The 22,737-nt window shown below is 37.7% G+C and overlaps 2 protein-coding genes across 4 annotated transcripts in view; both read left to right on the top strand.

The window, feature by feature from the left end:
• Window positions 1-1,491: 1,491 nt before the first annotated feature.
• antkmt (adenine nucleotide translocase lysine methyltransferase) lies at window positions 1,492-11,391 on the top strand. Of its 2 annotated transcripts, none has more exons than XM_062037244.1 (6): window positions 1,492-1,629; window positions 2,147-2,310; window positions 2,381-2,485; window positions 5,575-5,715; window positions 5,976-6,026; window positions 9,254-11,388. In XM_062037244.1, exons 2-6 carry the CDS (start codon window positions 2,149-2,151, stop codon window positions 9,464-9,466), a joined length of 672 nt encoding a protein of 223 aa, XP_061893228.1. In that variant the 5' UTR covers window positions 1,492-1,629; window positions 2,147-2,148; the 3' UTR covers window positions 9,467-11,388. The 2 variants fall into 2 exon arrangements, with proteins under 2 accessions (XP_061893228.1, XP_061893227.1); XM_062037243.1 differs by having other exon boundaries at window positions 1,576-1,700; window positions 9,254-11,391.
• Window positions 11,392-11,862: 471 nt separating this feature from the next.
• The window catches only part of xpo6 (exportin 6), a 47,458-nt gene continuing 36,583 nt past the window's right edge, over window positions 11,863-22,737 (top strand). The window contains exons 1-3 of one of the 2 annotated variants that reach the window (XM_062037069.1): window positions 11,863-12,577; window positions 16,203-16,293; window positions 20,650-20,762. In XM_062037069.1, coding sequence (XP_061893053.1) covers window positions 12,575-12,577; window positions 16,203-16,293; window positions 20,650-20,762 — 207 coding nt within the window. In that variant the 5' untranslated portion in view covers window positions 11,863-12,574. The other variant, XM_062037070.1, reaches the window with a different exon arrangement.

Here is a 22,737-nt window from a genome sequence, read left to right as displayed (position 1 = left end):
GAAGAAATACGCTTGCAAGTTGAACGGAGAAGTTAAACAGGACAATACTGCCATCTAATGGATCGCCACTGGAACACTGAAATTCAAGTATTTCTTTTATATGTAAATAAAATAAATATATATATATATATAGCTAGAATTCACTGAAAGTCAAGTATTTCATACATGTATATATATATGTATATATATATGTATATGAAATGTGTATGAAATACTCGAGTTGGTGAATTCTAGCTGTAAATAACCACGCCCCCTGACCAAGCCCCCCCACCCCCACCTCCCGATATTGGAGGTCTCAAGGTTGGCAAGTATGCATTGCAGTGTAATTTTTACGTACATATTTTGTACGTACAGTTTCCAATGTTTAACACCTGCAAAGAGCACAAACATGTCCATCTAAAAACAAGTGACGAACAACAGTAGTTCAGGGGCGTCTAGAGTTGTACACTGAGTGCTGCTTACTGAACAAGAATGAGGATGCATTTTGATATTTTTAATTTTAAAACCAATACAATGTACAAATTATAAAAACAGCCTGAATGTCAATTTTGAGTTAATAACGTCAAAAGTTATTGTACTTACTCAACGGTTTGCTCCTTTTTTCAATTGTATTAGTTTTTTAAATTTTATTTATTAGTTAAATTATTTTTAGAATGTGCCACGAGCTGTTAAAAATTAGCTGCAGGCCCCTAATGGCCCACATAAAATGTCATAATTATTTTTGTTTCATGATTAAACATTTACCTTCGCGGAATCTTTTTGGAATCGGACCAGTTGGAACAGCCATCAAATAATATATATGTCCATCCATCCATTTTCTACCGCTTGTCCCAATAAATAAATAAATAAATAAATATATATATATATATATATATATATATATATATATATATATATATATATATATATATTAATTCATTTTTCTAATTTATAAAATGCAACATTTACATACAAACAAATAAATAATAAACACAAAAAGTACAAAACAGCACCAGGGGGTTGTAAACTCAATAAAGTAACTAATTACATCAAATAATATATATACTTCTTTTTTTTTCTTCTTTAATTGTATAAACCTTTATTTATTATATGCAAATTTACATACAATCAAGAAATAATAAACAAAACAAGTACAGAAACAGTACAAAAACGGAACAAAACGGCGCCAGGGGGTTGTAAACTCAATAAAGTAACTAAGATGGAAAGCAAAATACATATGTAACAAAATGTAAAGCCATAGGTTCACACAAGTGCCATAAATAATCCAAATTTAGAGCACAGCATCATAGTTTTCACAGCTTTTTGGTTGTTAGAGGTAGAGAGTGTTTTAAAGTACAGTTCTAATAATGTTTTAAAGGCACAAAAAAACAGGTCGGGTATTGAGAAACTTACATTTATGAATATAAAACTTAGCCAATGGTATAATGAGGTTGCAAAGGTAAAATTAGCCATCAAATAATATGAGAACCACGTACCTGTCAAGTGACGTCACATAACCGGAACTATTGTTACTGCAACCAAACGGAAAAGTTTGCATGCGGACTTGTCCGTTCAGCTAATGTGTCCGGCACTGTCGTAGGTCACCTGTGGTGTTTTTTTTTACACAACCTCATGAGTATTTTAACTCTGGTAAATAATTATCTAATGTGAAGCATTTGTGAAAATATGTGACTGCTAACCCTTTTGTCGAATATACTAAGGTGACTTTTGGTTTGGACTGTAAACACCGCGGGATATGTTTGATAAATAGTTGAATGGTATAGTTATTGTTTACATATAGTACCCCATCGGTATTTTAGTTTAACATGTCAGCAGTATTTGTTCATGTAATAACTAGTAACAGATACTTCTATATTTAACAATAAATAGCACGGTGGCCCAGGGGTTAGTGATTCTGCCTCACACTAAATTGGCCCTAGTGTGTGAATGTGAGTGTGAATGTTGTCTGTCTATCTGTGTTGGCCCTGTGATGAGGTGGCGACTTGTCCAGGGTGTACCCCACCTTCCGCCCGACTGCAGCTGGGATAGGCTCCAGCACCCCCCGCGACCCTGAAAGGGATAAGCGGTAGAAAAAGGATGGATGGATAATGAAAAGACCACAAGCTGATACTGTGTTGATTTTTGTTTTTTCAACCCTGTCATGCAGAAATGGACGACGACGCCCCAGATGAGGCGTTTGCTGAGCTGAAAACAAGGGAAGTCAGTGGCTGGGAAGTTGCTCAAATTGCTGCTGCTACTGGCCTGGCTGTTTATGCCATGTGGGCAGGAATCCTCCAGCCAGGTTTCCGAAAAGTCCCATTGAGGTTACAGGTATGTTCTACGACTGTATTTTGATTGTTTGAGACGTCCATCTAATACTGTTCTTAAATATTTCTCCCAGGTACCGTACATACCTGCCAGTGAAGCCCAAGTGCGCAATGTGATGACATTGCTAAAAGCCCGAAAGGGAGGCCTCGTGGATTTAGGATCTGGTGATGGCCGCATAGTAAGTATGTGTATGTCTTGTATGTATGGAAAAGTTGGCAATAAAGAATCTTTAAAGTCTTTGATAGTGTTGCAATGGGGTGACATACACTATCACGCAAGTGAGTAGGCCTTCAGTAGTACCTCTATGATAATATTAATAAATTGTATTTATAAGGCGCCTTTCTGGGCACTCATGGACACCGTACAAAATCACAACAATAAAATCAAATTGGATAAAAAAAACAACAACAAAGAGAAAAGAAAAGATGATTACAATTAATAAGCAGTCAGGAATAGGTGTGTTTTGATTCTTGATTTGAAGAAGGATATTGAATCTAAGTTGCGAAGGTCTGGTGGTAAAGAGTTCCAAAGATGTGGGGCAGAGCGGCTGAAAGCTTGGGCACCCATGGTGGACAGTTTAAATAAAGGGACAGTAAGATGGATGGATGAAGACGATCTTAGGGAACGTGAGGGTGTGGCGACATGGATCAGGTCAGAGAGATAAGATGGAGAGAAGTTATGGATGGCTTTGAAAGTGAGGACAATTATTTTAAAGTGGATGCGATGTTTGATGGGTAGCCAGTGGAGTTGCTGCAGAACAGGGGTGATGTGCTGGATTGAAGGGGTTCTGGTGATTATCCGGGCTGCAGAGTTCTGGAGAAGCTGAAGTTTGTGAAGTGACTTGTGAGGGAGATCAAACAGGAGAGAGTTGCAATAGTCCAGGCGAGAGGTGACCAGGCTATGGACTAGTATGGCAGCAGTATGAGGGGTAAGGGATGGGCGAAGACGATTAATGTTCCGAAGATTAAAGTAAGCAGACCGGGTAATGTTTATGTACAATTTTAACACGTCTTTTAAAAAGAAAAACATACTTTTTGATAAGAAATATTGTATAAAAACAATATAATAGACTTCACTAAAAACAGCCACAGTAGTTTTGTGAAGTAATGTAATAAAAGTTTTCAGTATTTACTTTGGAGAGTGGAATTTACCGTATCGCCTTTCAGTTGCTTCTCCGTCAAACACACCATCAGCAGCTTTTACTTATTTTCACAGATAAGTGTTTTTCATTTATATGCTAATTTTAGAATTATTCTGCTTCAATATGATGCAGACTAGCAGTGATACAATGGCATTGTATATCTAATATATATAATATCATCCACTTTTTCTTTTCAATACTGAACTTCACAATTATTTTCTTCCTTCCCTTTGTTAAAAAACAAAGTTATTCCGAGCTCTAGCTACAAGCTAATGCTAGCAAGTAAGACCAGACGTTTTAAGGTTCACTGTGACATTTGCTACACCAACTAACGGTGGATATGCTTGTAACTAAAATTTTGCATGCAACCCACAGCATGACAATTAGATGAAACAGTTACCTCAAAACACCTAAGGTGGGGCACTCTTAAAGTAAAGTACCACTGTACACCCTTCACATTTCAACAACCACATGTTACATTTCATATATAATAGTAGAAAAGTATAATTTAAAACATTTGTACGCACATACAACACTTAAGACCTTCAGTATATCAGTATGTGGAATTAAATTATGGAATGGATTAACCAAAGAAATCCAACAATGTAACAAGAAACTCTTCAAACCTAAACTGTTTACAAAGTACAAAGAAGAAGAACCATGATAAACATGCTGAATTTATTTCATCCATCCATTAATTTTCTAGATAATCTTACTCATCTCACCATATAAAATATAACTTACTTCACTAATTATTATTTATTTATTTTTAATGGTATTAGTTATGGAGTATATTGTGAATAAATTGAGAACAGGAAGTGAACAAAAGTTTTAGCAACTGCTATGTAAAACTGCTATGTAAAGGAAAAGGGGTAGGATTAAATAAGCTCTGCTTCTTCCTAGTCGTTTTCGAACATGTTGAATAGAGCAGTGTTTCTCAACCTTTTTTGAGGCAAGGTACATTTTTTTCTCATAAAAAAATCCGGAGGCACACCACCAGCAGAAAACATTAAAAAATGAAACTCCACCAGCGCCTTATTTTGAGTTTGTTGGTGTTTTCCTGTGTGCAGTGCTTAAGTTCTTGTCTTGCGCTGTTATTTTGGTGTTTTCCTGTAGCAGTTTCATGTCTTCCTTTGAGCGCTAATCCCGCACCTGCTTTGTGTTAGCAAGCAAGACTATTTCAGTTGTTCTATCCTTCTTTGTGTGGACATTGTTGATTGTCATGTCATGTTCGGATGTACTTTGTGGACGTCTCTGCTCCACAAACTGCAGGTTTTTGCTGTCGTTCAGCATTCTGTTTCTCTTTACTTGGTAGCCAGTTCAGTTTTACTTTCGTTTGGCATAGCCTTCCTTATGCTTCATTGTCTTTTCTTTTCTCTTTTGTTCATTTTTGGTTGAAGCATTACATACCTTTTTACCTGCACACTGTCTTCTAGTCATCTCACCCGACACATTCCGACTTTTACAAAGCAATTAACTACCTGCTGCCACCTACTGATATGGAGAATTACGTGGTTACCCTGCCGAGCTCTACACAGCAAAGACACTAAGTAACGGCACGTTATTTGCAGATTATAATTATTGATTTGCAAAAATAAATATTTTGGACAAATTAGGTGAAGTTGCATAATCTCCCACGGCACACCAGACAATATCTCACGGCACACTAGTGTGCCGTGGCACAGTGGTTGAAAAACACTGAAATAGAGAAACTGGAAATTGTGATGTATCATGTTGTATGCATGCATGTTCAAAATAAGCACAAACTCAATCTCAATAGTATGAGTCACTGAAAATGACTTAATACGCACAGCCATTATTGTCCAAATAGCTGGTGAGTGTGTGCCAAGATAATTGCATCTTGTCTAATGTCAAACATGGTGTTTGGTGCTGCATGGGCTGAGTGCTGCGGTTCATTTATGGAAACGTGAATGTACTTTGACGTTCTGAAACAGAGCATTATTCCCTCTCTCTTTAAGCTGGTTATATTGACTACTCTAAGGTTTTATTCAAGTTTCATTTCTATAATAATGTGCCTTGAGAAGATATAGTAAAATGGCTGCTGCTGTTGTGTTGTAGTCACTTTGCTCTAGGTGTGATTTTTATCATTCACATATTTAATTTAGGTTTTGGAGGCCTATCGACAAGGCTTCACTCCTGCTGTTGGCTATGAACTCAACCCATGGCTTATTCGATTTTCCCGTTTCCATGCATGGAGAGCAGGTCATCACGACAAAGTGTCTTACCGAAGAGAAGACCTTTGGAAGGTCAGACATTTGTATTATAGCATTATGATCTTTTGTGGAATAATTTTCTATAACAATGCTTGTTTAATTTCAAATGTTTATTTACCAAGTTACACAGAGATAGAAATTAGCAAATATTTCATAATTACACATCGCATGACTTTTAAACTGAAGAGTGTCAGGAAATACTAGAAATAACGGACTCTTCTTCTTCCAAAATAACAATTTAAAAACACTATTTGTTTCGTTAAGTCACATTGTCGCCTTGTTTGTCCTTGCAGGTGGACTTGACGGAATGCAAGAATATTACTGTTTTTTTAGCGCCGAGTGTGGTGAGTCATAAAAAATGGTACCTATTACAAAAACATTTCTGCATGATTACTTTTACAGTTTATAAAGTTGGTAAATCATTAAGAGTAACTTGATGATTGAATGGTACTGCACTTGTATATATGTAATTTTCCCCTCAAAAAAAGTCTTAAAGGGGTGATAATATGATTCTCTTTTTTCATACATTTATACACTTCCCTGTTGTCTACATCAAGGGTTCATAACCTTGGGGCCCCTATTTTTCAACTACATAGGGCCCACTGAATTAGTAATCTTCCTCTTGATTTTAATCATATTCAATAATTATATCTAACTTACTTACAGTTTACAACCTTGTCAAACGATATGAAACATGTATTAATCACAAATGTTATTTCACACATAAACCTTAGGCTTAGGTCATGCTGATTAGAAAAATAAGTACTAATCAAATATACTGCTATGAAGGGACTCATAACTGACCAAACAATAAGTTTACATACTGTTATGTTGTGCTAAAGTAATTAAACTAAATTAATATGTTTCTTAACTAAACTATCAATAAAATGAAGTGCAAGTAAAAATATAGCTTCACCACTTTAGTCATAATTTTTGCACTTAAGAAATGTCTCTATGAATTTAACTCCAGACCTTATCTGTTTTTTGGGATTGTCATTACTGCCGCGAGTGGTGGAAATGTGTATTACAAGTACCACTGCGGCCCATAGGACCACAGCTGAGAAATTTATATTTTTTGGCGGCCCTATAGAGGGCGTTCACGGCCTAACTATGAGCCTATGGTTAAGAAACGCTGGTCCGTCTACCTTACATAATGGTGGTTCTTTGGGCAATATTTTGTATAAATTGTGTTTTATAGACTGTTTTCAAGTTTTCTCCCTGTCATCCATGTTGTAGTTTTTAGCGCTTCCATATAGAGTTGACTGACTAATGAAACAACTGGAATTGTGTGATGCATTACATTGTATCGTATGCATGTTCAAAATAAACTGAAACTGAACAGATAAATTAGAACTACACGCTGCTTTGTATTAGAAATGTCAGCAGCGGAGGATGCATGTGCAAGCCAGTCTGCCCCACAGCAAGAGGATAGGAAAAAAAGAAGGAGCCTATTGACGACAGTGGCGGACTCGCCTTAAGCACTTTGGGTAAATGTCTACCATGTAATCCGCTGATGTCACACTTGGGAAAAACGTCACAAACTGGTCAAATTCCAAACGTCTCGTTTGAAGGAAGGCAAGATTGTTTTATAAATATCTCTGCCATGCCTCCATGGTTTGATTTCAAATTTCCGGGACCAAATAAACAAAAGTTAAGTTAAAGTACCAGTGATAGTCACACACACACTGGGTGTGGTGAAATTATCCTCTGCATTTGACACATCCCTTTATTCCACCCCCTGGGAGGTGAGGGGAACAGTGAGCAGAAGCGGTGGCCGTGCTCAGGAATCTTTTTGGGGGATTTAACCCCCAATTCCTACCCTTGATGCTGAGTGCCAAGCGGGGAGGTAATGGGTCACACTTTTTTAGTCTTTGGTATGACTATGAACTCACAACCTACCGATCTCAGGGCGAACACTCTAACCACAAGGTCAAAAAAAGTACTAATAGGTAAGAACATTTGGTTTTGCGTAATAGGGCCCCTTGAGAGATTTATATGTGCATGCAAGCAAGTACCGCCAAACTACTTCTTTAAATATTGGGGTTTTTTAATTTATTATTTTGTTTACATTTTATTATCAGTAATCTATTTATTTATTTATATATATGTATATATATTTATTTATTTTATATATATATTTATGTATTATTTATGTATATTTATTTATTTATATATGCACCTTATTGCTTTTTTATCCTGCACTACCATGAGCTTATGTAACAAAATTTCGTTCTTATCTGTGCTGTAAAGTTCAAATTTGAATGACAATAAAAAGGAAGTCTAAGTCTAAGTCTTATACACCAGTTCCAAATCGGTACTTTTAAAAAGGGTGCCGGTGCCTAAATGTTGCCCAGAAAACATGTTCAATTTTGTAAAAAAATAATAATAATAATTTTTTTAATTTTTCTGGGGAAGTTTTGTTACATTTGTGACAAATAAGAAACAAATAGTGATAGACTTAGACATTAGACTTAGACAAACTTTAATGATCCACAAGGGAAATTGTTCCACACAGTAGCTCAGTTACAATGATGGAAAGTGTAAGGCTGGAAAGGACAATGCAGGTATAAATAGATTAAATATAGCGATATAAAATATAACATATATACACGAATATATACATAATATGTGTACAATATATTATATATACAGATATATTATACTATGTCTATAACATATATACAATATATAACAATTACCATGTACAATATTACTGTATATGTAACAGCTGCAGCAAAAAAAGTGCAGCATAAAATAAAGAGTAGATCCAGCAGAAAATATACATTATAAACAAAGATAGGTAGCTAACAAAGAAGTGGTCAGGTAATAGACAGATATCATCTATTGCTGTATGTCGAGTGATTTTATTGCGGCAATACAGAAAATAGAGAATGTGCAAAAACAACTTTTGAGTTGTAATATTAATGCTCATAAATCATTGGTGCATAATAAAGAATTGCTGTGTTTTTGTTGTTGTGGCTCCTAGCTAGGCTAGCGCTGCAGCACTTACAATGTTAAGAGGGCTGCTGTTGGGGGCAATAAATGTTAAAAATGTGTCATACTCTGCAAGTTTCTGTCGGGAAGCCACATTACTTACAAGAAGTTACTTGTCCAATATCATTGCCAAGCACTTGTTGCTGGTGGCTGAGTCTGCATTCTAAAAGCACCAAAAGAAGGCACTTTTAGCTTCATTTTTCCGTCTAGGTACAACTGTTTAATTCGACACCGCTTCAGTGCCCATCCCTACAAGCGAGTCAGAGCTTTTACTACTGTCACTCACATGAGTGACTTAAAGAGATGCAGCAGCCACACAGAGACCTTCTCAAGTTAGCTAGTTAAGTTATTCAACAACAAATGATTCTTACGCTCACTTTCAGATGATGGTGATCAATTACAAAGAGCTATCAAACAGCTAATAAGTACTTTTTTATTGTAATAAAACCACTGATATTGAAAACATGAATAAAAAGGTATGTTTAGTCTTTTATTTTGTTTTTTAAAGTTATGTTTGGTTAGTACAGTAAAAGCATCTACACTTGTTATATTGTTGTTGTTTTTTGTGTGTGTGTAGCTTTCACTACTGCAGGAGAAGATGGAGGCCGAACTTCCTGATGATGCATTAGTGGTAGCTGGCCGTTTCCCCATCCCTGATTGGACGCCGTGCAGAACCGAGGGACACGGGGTGGACAGAGCCTGGGCGTACAGCATGAAAGCCCAAAGACAGCTCACTCCAAATAAAGATAAGAAGTTCACAGGCACGGATGGACATGTTAGCAATGAATAGAAGCAACCACTTGATGGATCATATGGGCTTCCCTTCAAAAATGGACACATTTAGTGTATTTTCTGAACACAATTTTTATTCTATCTATACAGTATATCAGTATTGTAATTATTATTTATTGACTGGTGAAATGCATTATGTGCAAATCCAAAGTAGTATTGTGTGATGTGTTTATGTAAAGCAAGCTGGTCTCGGATAGTTTTAGGCATTTTGTTTTGAAAAAATAAATTATTTTGCCTTATGAAAAAAGGGCCTTTTTGGTCTCATACCTTCACACAGTTGTCTATAATGATACTAAATGGCAGCCTCCTAAAATGTATATTTTTGTTATTTTAAATGATTCAATCTTTTCAAAGTACTTGTACTTCAGCCTGACATACATTTTAAATATGAAGTATATTTTGTGGGTTTTAACCCTTGAAAAGCCAGTATGCTTACATCGTTCCATAGTTTTTATTGAGAAAAAACATGTCCATGAAAGTAAGGTATTGTATTTGTTAACTATAGTATAATCAGGCAACATTGATTTCCAAACATTCTCTCCAGAGCAAGTTTTGGTTTTGTCGCATGCTTTACAAAAGAAAAAGTAGCGCTATCTGATAAACAGAAATAAACTTTGGAGCCCAAATAATTGCATTTGTTTATAGTCAGATATGGGTTCAAAAATACATATTCAATAGGATATATTTTGCTCCTCTTGTGTTGTCAGTTTTTGAGGAGCTTTGCCATTTTAGGCTATTTTTAACTAACTAATAAAAAAAACAAATTCCTCAGACAATTTATATCCATTCAACAAAGCGTAGACTTGTGTATAATCTCAGAATGGTTGATTTTATGACTATTCAGCACTGTCCAAAGTGGGGCCCGCAGTTAATGTTTTTACCATTTTAAAAAATACTATCACAAAAAAAACGTGGAAAAATTGGAAATAAAGGGTGTAAAGTAACAAGAAAATTTTGTAATGGTGACACTAATAACACAAAGATGCCATGCAGGCAGGTTTTTACTTTAAAACTGTCATTGCTCAAACAATAAGGAAAATTAAAAATCGATGGATAGATCTCAAGATGATTTAAGTGTTAATGGTAAAAAATAATATATATTGATATATGACTTATTTTTAAGACTTTGATGGATCACTGAGACCTTAAGTCAGATTGTTTATCATTGTTTAAAAAAAAAAAGTGAATCAAAATCAATGTTGGTTTGACTTATTTACATTTTTAAGGCTCCAATTTCTTATCAAATGTTCATCCATCCATCCATTTTTTACCGCTTGTCCCAATTTTGAAAAATATTACAGGGAAATATTTTTCTATTAAAATGGGTTTCTTCGGGGCAAAAGGTAACCTGAGAGTCAAGTTAGGCAAAAGGGGCATAAAACAAAAAAAACAGTGTGGCGAAGTTGGGAGAGTGGCCGTGCCAGCAATCTGAGGGTTACTGATTCAATCCACTTCTACCACCCTAGTCACGTTCGTTGTGTCCTTGAACGAGACCCTTCACCCTTGCTCCTGATGGGCCTGGTTAGCGCCGTGCATGACAGCTCCTGCCATCAGTGTGTGAAAGTGGAAATAGTGTCAAAGTGCTTTGAGTTCCTTAAAAAAGGTAGAAAAGCGCTAAACACGTACAACCCATTTACCATTTGTTTTAAAAAAAAAAGTGAATCAAAAGCAATGTTGGTTATTTACATTTTTAAGGCTCCAATTACTTATTATCAAATGTTCATCCATCCATCCATTTTCTACCGCTTGTCCCAATTTTGAAAAATATTATAGGAAAATATTTTTCTATTAAAATGGGTTTCTTCGGGGCAAAAGGTAACCTGAGAGTCAAGTTAGGGCAAAAAAAATGTTTATGGCAACGGATATATTTGAAGTTGATCATTATATATTGAAATGTTAAATATGACTTGTTTTTAACACGTTAATGACTGAGACTCAGGACCCTTGAGGGTCCCTAATGGTTTTGAAAATAAAAAATATCAAAATGGCCCCCGTATGCTCTTATTTTCAGTGTGCGGCCGTCAGATTGTAAATAATGTAAATAATTCAATGTGATTATCTTGTGTGATGACTGTATTATGATGATAGTATATATCTGCAGATATATTGATTCATGATACAGATATATACTATTATATATCTGTATCATGAATCAATTTAAGTGGACCCCGACTTAAACAAGTTGAAAAACTTATTCGGGTGTTACCATTTAGTGGTCAATTGTACGGAATATGTACTTCACTGTGCAACCTACTAATAAAAGTCTCAATCAATCAAAGCGGAAAAAGTTTGGATTAGCCCATTAACAACTATTTTAATCTGAAAGGTACAACCGGATATGGTTGCCTCTGATGTGCCGGGTAACGTGACAGAACTGCTTAAATTCGGTAGATTCCTGCTCTAAAAGAGGAAGTGGCAAAGTGAACGCACATTTTTGCAGTGTTAACATATTCCTGAGACGCCCTCCTGGCATTAAAGGGGACCATAAAGAGCATCAACGCGCTTGAGCACGCTCGACACAGACAACAATATACAACTTTGATGTGCACATTGGCACACTCTTACAATTGACAAACGGTTGCGTCAAAGTTGTTGCGAGCGGCCAGCCCTGGAAGCATGTTTACGTGCGACAAGCTAGCCCACAGCCAACGAAAAATGATGCCTTCATCCTTCTCGAAAAGCTAGTGAGTTAGCCGCTGCAACGTTAGCATTTTGCGAAGCAACCCGTCAACATTATTTGACGATTTAACGCTAAGAAGCGTTGCACATGTTTCCAGGGTTGGGGTTGAGGGGGGGACTAGCCCTATAAGAAACGTCGATGGAATGGAACGATAACATAGCATGTCTTTACTCAGCAATTCCGAAGCTGAGGTTGAAATAAGTAAATGTTTGACATTATAGGCAAAGTCAACAGGAGTGTTTTGGTTATGGAGTCGCGAATGAAAGCGAGCAGACCATGACGAACCCACTGCTCGGTTGCATTAGCCAGCGACACTTTAGCTAATGCTATCCGCAGTTTCGGCTAGCTCGCTAACATAAAGTTGGCCTATCCTCGTCTTTTATCCGAGACTAACTGAGCCGAAGAGCACATCCCAGACAGACTAACATGGTAAGTACACAAAAAAAACTATTCGCTTCTCTGGTTGTTTTTGTGTCGAACGTGCTACAAGCTAACATGGGGCGCCATATTCCCAGCTTTGAAGCAAGGAAAAGCGATTTATGAGCGTTTATGTTGACATGAGTGATTAATAAAGCTCATACTAGGCAAATTTAACGCCGGTGTAAGACGTGTAACGGTTTGAGGTGTGCAGCTATTTGACGGGATGTTGACATCTCCGATAGGCCATTTCCACAACAAGACGCCCATCTTGCAAAACTGAAGCACTTCCTAGGAGTTGAAATATGTTGAAGCCTCGGCAAGTTGTGGCTCATGTGAGGAATTTCGACCCACATGCCACAGGAGCGGCCCTTTAAAAATGTTAACGTCTGCCTCAATTGATATTGCTGCAGAGGGCGAGTGGTAATTATACAAGATGCTGCACTTTTTAATCACTCTGGATAGGGCTGGGCGATATGGCCTTTTTTTAATATCGCTATATTTTAAGGCCATATTGCGATACACGATATATATCTCGATATTTTGCCTTAGCCTTGAATGAACACTTGATGCATATAATCACAGCAGTATGATGATTCTATGTGTCTACATTAAAACATTATTCTTCATACTGCAATATATGCTACTTTAAAGGCCAACTGAAATTAATTTTTTTTATTTAAACGGGGATAGCAGGTCCATTCTATGTGTCATACTTGATCATTTCGCCATATTGCCATATTTTTGCTGAAAGGATTTAGTAGAGAACATCGACGATAAAGTTCGCAACTTTCGGTCGCTGATAAAATAAGCCTTGCCTGTACCGGAAGTAGCGTGACGTCACAGGTTGAAAGGCTCCTCACATTTCCCCATTGTTTACAATGCAGCGAGAGCGATTCGGACCGAGAAAGCGACGATTACCCCATTAATTTGAGCGAGGATGAAAGATTTGTGGATGAGGAAAGTGAGAGTGAAGGATTAGAGTGCAGTGCAGGACACCAGGGTGTAATCTTCACGACAATACATCGGTGAAGCACTTTAGCTTCGGAGCTAACGTGATAGCATCATGCTTAACTGCGGATAGAAACAGAAGAAACATGCCCCTGACTGGAAGGATACACAGAAGATCAACAATACTACTATTACTTCTACTATCAGGAGACACCGAACCAAACCCTGGACCTGTAACCACACGGTTAATGCTGTCCAGCCTGGCGAAGCCTAGCAATGCTGTTGCTAACGAAGCCATTGAAGCTAACTTAGCTACGGAACCTCGACAGAGCTGTGCTAAAAACATTAGCTCTCCACCTACGCCAGCCCTCATCTGTTCATCACGACCCGTGCTCACCTGCGTTACAGCGATCAACGGCGCGATGAAGGACTTCACCCGATCATCGGTGCGGTTGGCGGCTAGCGTCGGATAGCGCGTCTGCTATCCAAGTCAAAGTCCTCCTGGTTGTGTTGCTGTAGCCAGCCGCTAATACACCGATCCTACCTACAGCTTTCTTCTTTGCAGTCTCCATTGTTCATTAAACAAATTGCAAAAGATTCACCAACACAGATGTCCAGAATACTGTGGAATTTTGCGATGAAAACAGAGCTGTTTGTATTGTGATACGATGTCCGAATACTTCCGTTTCAACCATTGACGTCACGCGCAAACGTCATCATACATAGACGTTTTTAACCGGAAGTTCCTCTGGAAATTTAAAATTGCACTTTATAAGTTAACCCGGCCGTATTGGCATGTGTTGCAATGTTAAGATTTCTTCATTGATATATAAACTATCAGACTACGTGGTCGGTAGTAGTGGGTTTCAGTAGGCATTTAAAACATTCTTCTTCATACTGCATTAATATATGCTACTTTAAAACTTTCATGCAGAGAAGGAAATCACAACTAAAAAAATCACCAATTTTATCATACAGTGTTGATCTGGAAATGTTTGCCTCTGCATTTTGATGGTGTGGGCGTGTGGCACCGAACGGAGATGTTGACATGCGGAGTAAGCTCTCTTCATTGTCTAGCAGGTGACTTTTCAAATGATGCTACATATTAGCAGTAATGCTACTTTTTATAGCAATGCTTTCGCCCCACACTTGACAAATTACAGTTGTCTGTTCGACATATTCCCACCCAACCACCGCCAGACGATGAAACCCCTGCTGTTTTTTGGGGGAATTAATTATTCCTTCATTTGTTACCAGATTCGCACCCTCTTTCTCTCGTATTACCGCTAGCATCACAGCTAACGTTACCCATGCTGCTACCTCTTTGCTGCGCGAGACCGTATACATATGTGACGTATGTAGTGACAGTATGTGACGTGTGTAGAAGCTGCGCTTGCTGTCTGTGAGAAGGAGAGACAGGAAAGAGCGAGGAGAGCCTGTAGTGTAATGCCGCAGCTAAAGAAACTGCGTGAGAACGCGTACTCGAATATCACGATAGTCATTTTCTATATCGCACAGAGACAAACCCGCGATATATCGCGCATATCGATATATCGCCCAGCCCTAACCCTGGTATTGGTTTTGAAGGACTAGTCAATAGTCCTTCAAAACCAAATAGTGTGCCGTGAGAGATTATGTAATTTCACCCAGCTGGGTTAAAAGTATATTTTGTAAACCAGTAACTATAATCCGCAAATGATGTGTTGTTGTTAAGTGTCTGTGCTGTCGAGAGCTCAGCAGAGTAACCGTGTAATACTCTTCCATATAAGTAGGTGGCAGCAGGTAGCTAATTGCTTTGTAGATGTCGGGAACGACAACGATGGTTTGTCGCGGATCCCAATATGCAGACTACAGCGGGAGGCAGCGTGTAGGCAAAGCAAAAATAAGCAAATGGCGAGTGCGCTAAGAAAAGGCATGAAGCTTAGGGAAGGCTATGCAAAACGAAACTGAACTGGCTGCAAAGTAAACAAAAACAGAATGCTGGGCGACAACAAGGACTCGCAGCGTGTGGAGCAGAGACGACATCCACAAAGTACATCCGAATGTGACATGACAATCAACAATGTTCCATCAAAGAAGGTTAGCGTCCCGCACAACTTAAATGTTCTTGATTGCTAAAACAAAGCAGGTGCGGGAAATAACGCTCAAAGGAAGACATGAAACTGCTACAAGAAAATACCAATAAAGAGAAAAAGCACCAAAATAGGAGCGCAAGACAGTAACTAAAACACTACACGCAGGAAAAACAGCAAAAAAACTCAAATAAGTCACGGCGTGATGTTGGATGGTTGGTTATGGTTTAAAGTCTTATCCAACAATTGCGACAACTTTTTACTGTCAACTGAGTTCGTTTTTTTTAATGATTTCTGCTGATGGTGTTTTCTGCTCCTATTTTGGTGGCTTTTCCTGTTTTGTGGTATTTCCTGTTGCAGTTTCATGTCTTCCTTTGAGCGCTATTCCCCGCACCTGCTTTGTTTTCGCAATCAAGACTATTTAAGTTGTGCGGACGCTATCCTTCTTTGTGGGGACATTGATTGTCATGTCATGTACGGATGTACTTTGTGGACGCCGTCTGCTCCACACGCTGCCAATCAGCCAATACTCAAGATTCCAATGTCAGTATGGGAAGTGAAAAAGTTGCATTGCGACAACCTTAGTTATTAATACTATTGTTGTTCTTAACCAGGCTTCAGAGGAGGCATCACTGCGTGCCCTGGAGAGCCTGATGACAGAGTTCTTTCACAGCTGCACAACCAACGAAAGGCAGAGAGAAATAGGTATGTATGGTTCAGTCATTATCAATGGCCCCATTTACACTACACACCCGGTCAGATTTTTTTGCTCTCTAGTGACACAAATAAACCATTTTTTTGCTAGACTTAAGGTTCCGAAGTGCTTCAAATCTGATATTTTCGCATCAGATTCAGGCCACATTAGAAGGTAGTCAGAATCTGATCTTTTTAAATAAATGTGACTTCGGCCTAAACAGCAATTCGACCCGAATGGGACTTTTTCGTCAGCTTTGGACGAGCTGCGTCTTTCGTGTGCGCGGGGAAAGACGCAGCCCACCAGCGGAAGTGAATACGTCATCAAAACGTCCAGTTTTGGTGAGCACAGTCTTTTTTCAGCGGCCAAATTTTTGCTGCAGTCAATAGTGCGTGAATAATAAGCTATACTCTGTGTAATATCCATCCATCCATCCATTTTCTACCGCTTGTCCCTTTTGGGGTCGCAGGGGGTGCTGGAGCCTATCGCAGCTGCATTCGGGCGGAAGGCGGGGTACACCCTGGACAAGTCGCCACCTCATTGCAGGGCCAACACAGATAGACAGACAACATTCGTAATACACGAATATATATATTTTGATTCCAAAGAAATAGCGATTGTTAAAGGACCGGAATTGCTGCTGTGGCTTAGTTGCCTACATGTAAGGTACATTGCGAAAGTACTTTACATAAGTGAGTTGAAAAATAAAGCTAATGTAGATCCACGGTGATGTCCATGTTCCTTCTACTTAACAGCCATAAGAATATTAGAAACCTCCCAAATATATTAAACTATATATATCTATATCTATATATAGATATATATATCTATACATATAGATATACTGTATCTATATATAGATATATATATACATATCCATTCATACATTGTTACTTTTTTCACGTGAAAACACTTATTCTTAAGTTGTGACGACTTATTTTTATTTTGTAGTGACTTATTTGTTCATTTACAGAATCTGGCCAACTTCCTTTGTTGTCACTTTATCGAACTGCGCATGCAAGTGTCGTCGGTGGCCACATGGGGGCCTGTGCGCGTTTATACCGGGTTCTGATAAAGGTCACATTTTACTTTGCTCAAAAGGGTTTAAACGCTGCCCAGAGATCGACACAATACTGCCCTCCGACCATCTGAACTGACAAATGTAGTGCGGAAGAGAGGAAGCGGATCACCAAACCATTAAAAATATTTTACAGTAGCATTGTCCAAGCGCATCACACATGTTGGTCTATGACGCATGCAATCACAAAAGACAGACATTTATCCATAAAAATTTTGAGAAGCTGCAGATGCTGTTTTTGAGACGTTTCAATTTGTTCTGACTAGTCCTGACTCAAGAAACTTGATAGTCGAGCTTTACCTTCAGTACACACATGCATATACTGTAACTTGTCAACCCTGACCTTTTCAAAGATACCCATTTACAACAAGAACAACGATAGTTCCTGTTGTTAATTGACCGAGATGGTGTTCCCAAATGTTACGAGAGAAATAAGCAACCAACTCTCTGAAACCAAGTTCCTTATAATAACGGCCGGACAAAGCAGCCCAAAAGAGACACTATTAGTTTGTTCCCCAGTTATATCCTGAACAATATTCTTACTTCATTACATATAACTAGTAGTTGTTTGTAGTACATAGGGCTGCAACAACTAATCGATTAAATAGTTTAAAATCGATTATAAAAATAGTTGGCGATTAATTTAGTCATCGATTCGTTGGATCTATGCTATGTGCTTAGAGAATTTTTTGTATTTTTTTTTTTTTATTCTTTATAAACCTTTATAAACTGCAACATGTACAAACAGCTGAGAAACAATAATCAAAATAAGTATGGTGCCAGTATGCTGGGGTTTTTTCAATAAAATACTGGAAAGGATAGAAATTTAGTTTGTCTCTTTTATCCGATTATTAATCGAAGTAATAGTCGACAGATTAATTGATTATCAAATTAATCGTTAGTTGCAGCCCTAGTAGTACACTATATTGTATGGTTTTTCAAACAATGTTGTTTATATCTAAAAGGTAGTTTTTCTTTTTAAAAAGGCATGTTAACATGGTAAAATTGTGGTGTTTTGGCAGGGCCAAACACCAATTCTATTGATTTTCATTAATTTCAATGGGCGAGGCTGATTTGAGAAACAAGTGTTTTGAGTTACTAGCTCGGTTGTGGAACATATCATGTTCGCAAGTTGAGGAACTGCTTTACACTAACTCTGCACATGTCTTAACGAGTAGATGCCATATCAGGGTTTCCCACAGGACTGCAATCTATTTGTGGTGGTTGGACTGTAGCTAAATAACATAGTGGTCTACTTTTGCATGGATGCTGTAGGATCGGGGAATAATGTGGGAGAGTTTAAAATGTACTGTATGTAGAAACACAAAAAGAAAAAAAAATAGTTATGTTCTATACAAAAACTTTCTTCTGTTACTTCTTATTGTAATTTAAAAAAATATCACAAACAAGAGGAGAATAATGCAGCTCCGAGGAATGTATCTGACTGACGGGTATAATTTAAGATGTGTAGCGAAGCATGTCTTTTTACAAGTCTACCCTTTTTTTGTGGCTTATACACGGGGCAGGGTCATCTAGCTACAGGTAGGTTAAAGGTGGTGTTACAGTATGTGATGTTCATAAGGATTTTATTTAATTTTTTTCATGATGTCCTGAAAGCCTGAAACTGTTGACTTCATAACCCCGTGCATACATACGTTTTATAACACGCACAGGCGATTAACAAAACATTCACATTGTTTCCTATACTTCGTGTAAGTGTGTGCTGGTTTTCCAGATACAGAGGTGTTATGTGCCCGAGATAATCACTTGTGTTGAATGACTTTTTTTAACATCGGCGTGGAGGAAATGTTAATTTTATGAAAATATCTGAGTTTGTGTTGGTCAATTTCTGCTTAAAGAGTTCTATTTTCTGACAGTCTGTAAGTCCATAAATGCGTTGTGACTGGTGAGCGGACTGAGCGCGGGGTTATTAATACAGTGGGAGAGAGCCGCTTTGTGTGCTCGCTGAGACACTAATTGCTCGTTTTAATAAAGTGATTGTCGATCCACCACCTCCTCGTCATCCTTTTAGCATTCAGGCAAAAGCTACAATATTTTATATGCTCACAAATACAGCAGACTCCGGGAGGTTTGTAACTTCAGTAGGGATGTCTGTAGGGCAATTTTCGGGAGTCTTCCGCAGAATCCGGAAAAGTTGGCAGCATGCCTTGTTACAATTATCATTTTTTGACTGTGTTTTCATGCATCGTTAATGTGTTACTCTGTACAGCCAGGGTTTAATAGATTTAGTGTCGTTTTTAGTCACGTAAAATAATTTATTGCTACTTTTGGTGGAAATAGGACACCCTTAGTAAGAATGGCTAATGCAGTGCATCCTATTAGATAATACCATTGTGGCCCTCAGTTATATACCGGTATGTATTACATTAGGATTACAATTGTGTTTATTGTCATGAGACATGCATAAAAGAATATAGGGTAAACAAATGAGGTTTCACATCAAATCCAGTAGTGCATTAATTTGTATACAGTATGTAATGTACACCATACATTGAGTATTTAGAAATATACATCCTAGATATAATGGATATAAAGTAATATATAGGTATACACAAGCTATGATATGAATATGCAAACTAGATCACAGTACATAATTAGTTATGAGTATACTAAACAAACATACGAATGGGTAAAATCAGTGTGACTATAACAAATAGGATTGGTGGGAATGCGCTTAAAAGGGAGACGGCTCTGTGGAAAAAGCTGTTCTTGAGTATACTAGTTTTAGTCCTAAGGAACTAAGGAGCTGTATATGAGGTAGTGTTGTTGAAGGTATGTAGGTGTTCCTATTACCGGGTCGGGGGTTTGAGGCATGTGCTTTCAAAGCACCTCTTTTCTCAAAAGTGAAGCAAACAAGACAAGAAGGTGACATATTTTTCCAACCTTTTAGGATCATAAACTGGCTCTAGAGACACATTTTACTGTTTTAATATTTAAAAGTTAGTTTTGCATAATAATATACCTTTTATATAGCACACCAACAGAGAATTAGTCATGTATCTGAGGTTAAAAATACCCATATACCAAAAAGATAGTCTTGAATGTATGAACGAGTACATATACTGTACTAGTTTGCTGTAGATGTATAAAGTTACTGCTTACTTAAGAGCTTGTACTCATGTGGCCCACAATTACGTTCACATTGCTTTTGAAATACCACTTCCTCTGCTGTGCTGCATTGCCGTTATTGTATGTTATGTCGCACGGTACACCTTTTGGTAGTCATGTGTGGTGATTGTGATCATTGCTACTTCCTTGTTTCTTGCAGAAGAGTTGCTGAATAACTTTGCACAGCAGACAGGAGCGTGGCGCCACTGCTTGTTCTTCCTGTCCAATACTCGGAATGAGTATGTGATGATGTATAGTCTCACAGTATTTGAAGTGAGTATGTGATGATGTATAGTCTCACAGTATTTGAAGTAAGTCCCTTTTTTGGGGGGGGGGGGGGGGGGGGGGGGGGGGGGGTAAAAGTCATATATATTTTAATGCTGTTTCTGCAGCCTTTTTTAAAACGTATTAAGCATTTGCTTAAGAATATAACTATACAACAGGGATATTCAACTAAATTGTCTTGGTGGCCACGTTTCCAGAAATCTAAGGACCAAGGCGCAGGACTATGCCTTTCACGATTTGTCTTATTTTGTATATTCCAGAGAATCCGTGTCCTCTACAGTAGACATTGATTTTGGTATATTTATTTTGTCAGAGTTACAAGTGCACTCTAGTCTTTTTAAAGACCTTATGCAAAAAAATAGTCAAATATCATCTCTATAACAGTACTCTGGTGTTTTTAAGAATCTGCTGCAAAAATGTGAGTCCCTCATTATTTTCTTTTAATTGACTAAACTCGCAGGCCACCAGTTGAATGATGGAAAGGAGAGGCCCTAAAATGGAACCTTGAGGAACACCAGTGTATAACTAAAGAACCTGAACAAATGACTATTGACTGCATCTGAAGTAAACAAGCTACAGAAACACCTTAGTTACTTAAATCACATTATTAAAAAAACAGTGTAACTGCCAAAAGGAGAGGACTTACCTTTAAGTTATGTAACTCCCAAGTTTGGACCCCAGTTTTGTTTGCTAGCAAGGTTCAAATGCCAATCTTAAAGGCCTACTGAAATGAATTTTTTTTATTTAAACGGGAATAGCAGATCCATTCTGTGTCATACTTGATCATTTCGCGATATTGCCATATTTTTGCTGAAAGGATTTAGTAGAGAAAATCGACGATAAAGTTTGCAACTTTTGCTCGCTGATAAAAAAAAAAGCCTTGCCTGTACCGGAAGTAGCGCAACGTCACAGGAGCTAGTATTCCTCACAATTCCCCATTGTTTACAATGGAGCGAGAGAGATTCGGACCGAGAAAGTGACGATTACCCCATTAATTTGAGCGAGGATGAAAGATTCGTAGATGAGGAACGTTACAGTGAAGGACTTGAGAGGCAGTGATGGACGTATCTTTTTTCGCTCTGACCGTAACTTACCGGTAGGTACAAGCTGGCTCATTGGATTCCACACTCTCTCCTTTTTCTATTGTAGATCACAGATTTGTATTTTAAACCACCTCAGATACTATATCCTCTTGAAAATGAGAGTCGAGAACGCGAAATGGACATTCGCAGTGACTGAACATGTAAATACACGATTAATAATATTCAGCTTTGCGAAGCTAAAAAAAATAGAAGCTAACCTAGCAACGTAGCCAACGTGATAGCATAGCAGTCTCAAATGCAGATAGAAACTAAATTTAAAAAAAACCCTAACTGGATGGATAGACAGAAGATCAAAAATACTATTAAACCATGAACATGTAAATACACGATTAATAATATTCAGCTTTTCAAAGCTAAAAAAAATAGAAGCTAACCTAGCTACGTAGCCAACGTGATAGCATAGCAGTCTCAAATGCAGATAGAAACTAAATTAAAAAAAACCCTGACTGGATGGATAGACAGAAGATCAAAAATACTATTAAACCATGAACATGTAAATACACGATTAATAATATTCAGCTTTTCGAAGCTAAAAAAAATAGAAGCTAACCTAGCTACGTAGCCAACGTGATAGCATAGCAGTCTCAAATGCAGATAGAAACTAAATTAAAAAAAACCCTGACTGGATGGATAGACAGAAGATCAAAAATACTATTAAACCATGAACATGTAAATACACGATTCATAATATTCAGCTTTTCAAAGCTGAAAAAATAGAAGCTAACCTAGCTACGTAGCCAACGTGATAGCATAGCAGTCTCAAATGCAGATAGAAACTAAATAAAAAAAACCCCTGACTGGATGGATAGACAGAAGATCAAAAATACTATTAAACCATGAACATGTAAATACACGATTAA

The sequence above is a fragment of the Entelurus aequoreus genome, linkage group LG25, assembly GCF_033978785.1.
Source record: "Entelurus aequoreus isolate RoL-2023_Sb linkage group LG25, RoL_Eaeq_v1.1, whole genome shotgun sequence".
In the NCBI taxonomy this organism is placed as follows: domain Eukaryota; kingdom Metazoa; phylum Chordata; class Actinopteri; order Syngnathiformes; family Syngnathidae; genus Entelurus; species Entelurus aequoreus.
The sequence above is the reverse complement of the archived record's forward strand: the minus strand, read 5'-3'. Positions and strand labels throughout refer to the sequence as shown.

Coding starts and splice junctions, on each gene's coding strand:
- antkmt (XM_062037243.1), top strand. CDS start 2,149: ATGGACGACGACGCCCCAGATGAGGCGTTTGCTGAGCTGAAAACAAGG. Junction 5,716..5,975: donor GAAGAGAAGACCTTTGGAAG/GTCAGACATTTG, acceptor TTGTCCTTGCAG/GTGGACTTGACGGAATGCAA. Junction 6,027..9,253: donor TTTTTTTAGCGCCGAGTGTG/GTGAGTCATAAA, acceptor GTGTGTGTGTAG/CTTTCACTACTGCAGGAGAA.